This window comes from Perkinsus marinus (genome assembly GCF_000006405.1).
Source record: "Perkinsus marinus ATCC 50983 genomic scaffold scf_1104296977352, whole genome shotgun sequence".
Lineage (NCBI taxonomy): Eukaryota > Perkinsozoa > Perkinsida > Perkinsidae > Perkinsus > Perkinsus marinus.
In genome coordinates this window covers 1-2915 of record NW_003200192.1, presented here as the reverse complement: position 1 = coordinate 2915, position 2915 = coordinate 1, and the positions used below count along the sequence as shown (strand labels likewise).

At 47.2% G+C, this 2915-nt stretch overlaps 1 protein-coding gene across 1 annotated transcript; it reads right to left on the bottom strand.

The window, feature by feature from the left end:
- Window positions 1–431: 431 nt before the first annotated feature.
- On the bottom strand, window positions 432–2703 carry Pmar_PMAR012803 (secretory protein, putative; the record flags this gene model as incomplete). Its single annotated transcript, XM_002764425.1, has 11 exons — window positions 432–493; window positions 541–617; window positions 663–752; window positions 804–927; window positions 973–1064; window positions 1393–1457; window positions 1499–1673; window positions 1726–1821; window positions 1884–2198; window positions 2421–2581; window positions 2628–2703. Coding segments are annotated over 11 exons (1333 nt in total), but the record flags the coding sequence as incomplete, so codon positions are not given.
- Between the last annotated feature and the right edge of the window lie 212 nt (window positions 2704–2915).

Sequence of the window (2915 nt, the reverse complement as noted above, 5' to 3'; positions counted from 1 at the left end):
CTGTACTACAGCAGATCTAGAATGGCGTTGGCCCTGAAACTAATACACATTTGTAGATCGACTTTTCGGGCGCTCCACGAGTTGGCCTTTCTCGACAGATGGCAGGATGGAACAACCGCGAGCCGTTCTCACCCCCAAAGGCTGAGCTCCTAGAGAGGTTAGGAATACTAAGCTCAATCGTGTGGTCTGGCTCCTGCGAGCACTCTGTTCAAGAATGTTTTCCTTCTACTGTTCACCATAACACTGCACCTCACTGGGAAACAGAAACCATGAGAAACACTCGGTAAGTACGGATATCATGTTGTGGACCCTTGCGGATCTCAAAGGACGAAATCAATGTCTTGCATCGGCTGTGACGTCTCCTCTGCCATTTGCTTCTTCAACCACCTTGATATAAACCTACTATTCAGTCGGGAGCAACACGAAGATACTCACTTGAACCTCTTGAGGTCCTTCCGTCCAATCTCCATGCTCTCACCATCGAGGAGTGTATCTAACCTCAGAACACCATGTTCTGCGACGGTGACAATATCGACCCACCAGGTGCTGATTCCGAATCCATAATCTTCCTCAGGATGCTCAACCGCGCCTCCTTACCACCACCTTCCTCCTCGTACCTTATAAATATCTCAGCGGAGCGATGCAGATTTCGTTCCACATACGTTTGAGCCCATTCCATCCAATGCACCCTATAGACCAGCCACCCCAGGGAGGACAGCGTGCTATGGTACATTTTAACTGACTCCAGATACCTGCAACAGCGACCCTAAGGGAGGAGGGCCTGACTACAACGATCGCACTACTCGTTGGTAGAGAAATAGAACTGCGTCGGGCCGTCTATGAAGATGCATTTCTTTCGATCATCATCGAACTGCTCAGAATCATGTATCTCCTTTTCCTCAATGCCAATGTCGATAGTGAACGGTCCTGAGCTCCACCCTACAACATGATGATGCTATCCAGTTGTCCTACCCCAACGAAAGGAGTTCCTATGGGCAACTTGGAGCTCCGCTAGATGCTTGGAAACGTCCCTATGCATCGGACCAGGTTTAATATTACCAAGCCTGAGGAGCACTGTGTAGAAACTCACTGTGAAGATTTTCTAGCTGTGAAGGCTACGCTATACTACCATCAACTGTGAAAATACGTAGATTCCTGAAATCTTCACTTGTTGATTATGTATAATCTCATATGAGTTTTCAATAGTTTATAATATTACGTTCGTATACATATTCCTATGGATAATCCTTTATCAATAACTATATATGAAATTTCATATTAAATAGAATATATAAATAACTATCTATATTTCCCACTGTTTATGAATACGCGGAGTAATAAAAAAACTTGACCAACGTGACGTGTTGATGTAAACCCCACCACTCCCCTTACGGTATGTGCCTCATAGACAGCCGAGTATAGAACTGTCTTGCCGGCCGAGACATGTTGAACCAGACCTAATACGGCTATGAGCACCTGGTGCTACGACAGATCATACGCTCGGATGATGAACTCTACAGATGACTGCCGCACGATACGCTGCATGGAGATGATTGGGTCGGGCGGTCTGTTGAACTCTCCTAAACCTGCCAGGACAACTAAAATGACCTCCAGCCATCTTGGAGTACCTCTCCAGTATGTAAGCCCGCATATTGTCGTTCCATAGGGTATATCTAAACAACTTGCATCATTCAACTTGTGTCACCACCCCTGTCACCACCCTACATAGCCGTTGGGCTCACCACCGCTCTAAAACCCTGCGCGAAGAGCTCCTCATCGTACTTGCTCTGCGCTACCTCCGAGAACTGCTTCCTGAACCCACTGTTGTGCTTGCCCGTACCGAAGAATGCCAGGCAGTTTGCAATCTGACCCGGGCGATAAACCAGGTGGAGTAGTGGTTCGATAATACTTTACAAAAATCCGTTGGCCGAATACTGTCTCTTCTTTCCATCACATGCTTTGCAAATTCCATCAGATCCGACTTGTGCTGAATCGAGCGAGGAATGGTAAGGACCCCAAAGCACAGAGGCTTTACTACCGGTTGTATCTGGACGCGTTTCATAGCCCACAGAGTAGCCATTACGGCATGACTCGATAACTGGGGTAGTAGTTGCCTCGCGCGATCGAATAACGCTAAGTACACCTCCTTAGCATTAGCAGGGAGGTACAGGGACTTCCCATACCCCCAAAGGACGTACCTGAGACCATTTCAGCGTCACCAGTAATTTCGTGGTGCGCGGTCATAACCAACGCATACCCTATGCAGTTTTGAACTATATGCTCGCTTTCCTCAACTGAGCTCAGGAGTTTCCTCACATAAGAAATCGGGTAAGAGTGAACAAAAACCACCGAGAATTTCCCAAAATTTCCTCGAAATTTTCATATTGTCACCAACACCCAATGTCCTTCATCCCCTTTACCCAATGTGCTCCGGGGGTATCTCATCCAATAGCTCCAACAAACGTCGAGTAAATCCCCTCCACAACTCAACATCGTGCTTCCTCAACGACGCCGCTTTCTGCACAGCCGCAGCCAGATACGCTGCATCCATCAACGAAGGGTCTGTTGTTATCGTCACCGCCTACCATAACAACCATTCCTCCTCATACACACGTTATACTCCTCACTGTGGCTAGCCGATATTGCCGAACTCGCTGCTGTGCCCAACTCCTGAACCTCCTATTGTGCTTGTTTATAGCGTATCTTACGCACGCAGAAGAATTCCTTACTAATTCTTACTACGCATCTTACTGCTTCAGACGAGCCTCATATTTCACCGCCCTAAGCATGAACGCTTCTGTCGTCCTAATCCTTGCATGGAATATGCCACCTCGGCCCCACAACGGTGGGGATAATCGTAGCATTCAAAAAAACAACTCTCCTTGAGTATTAACTACTACTACTACTACTACTAC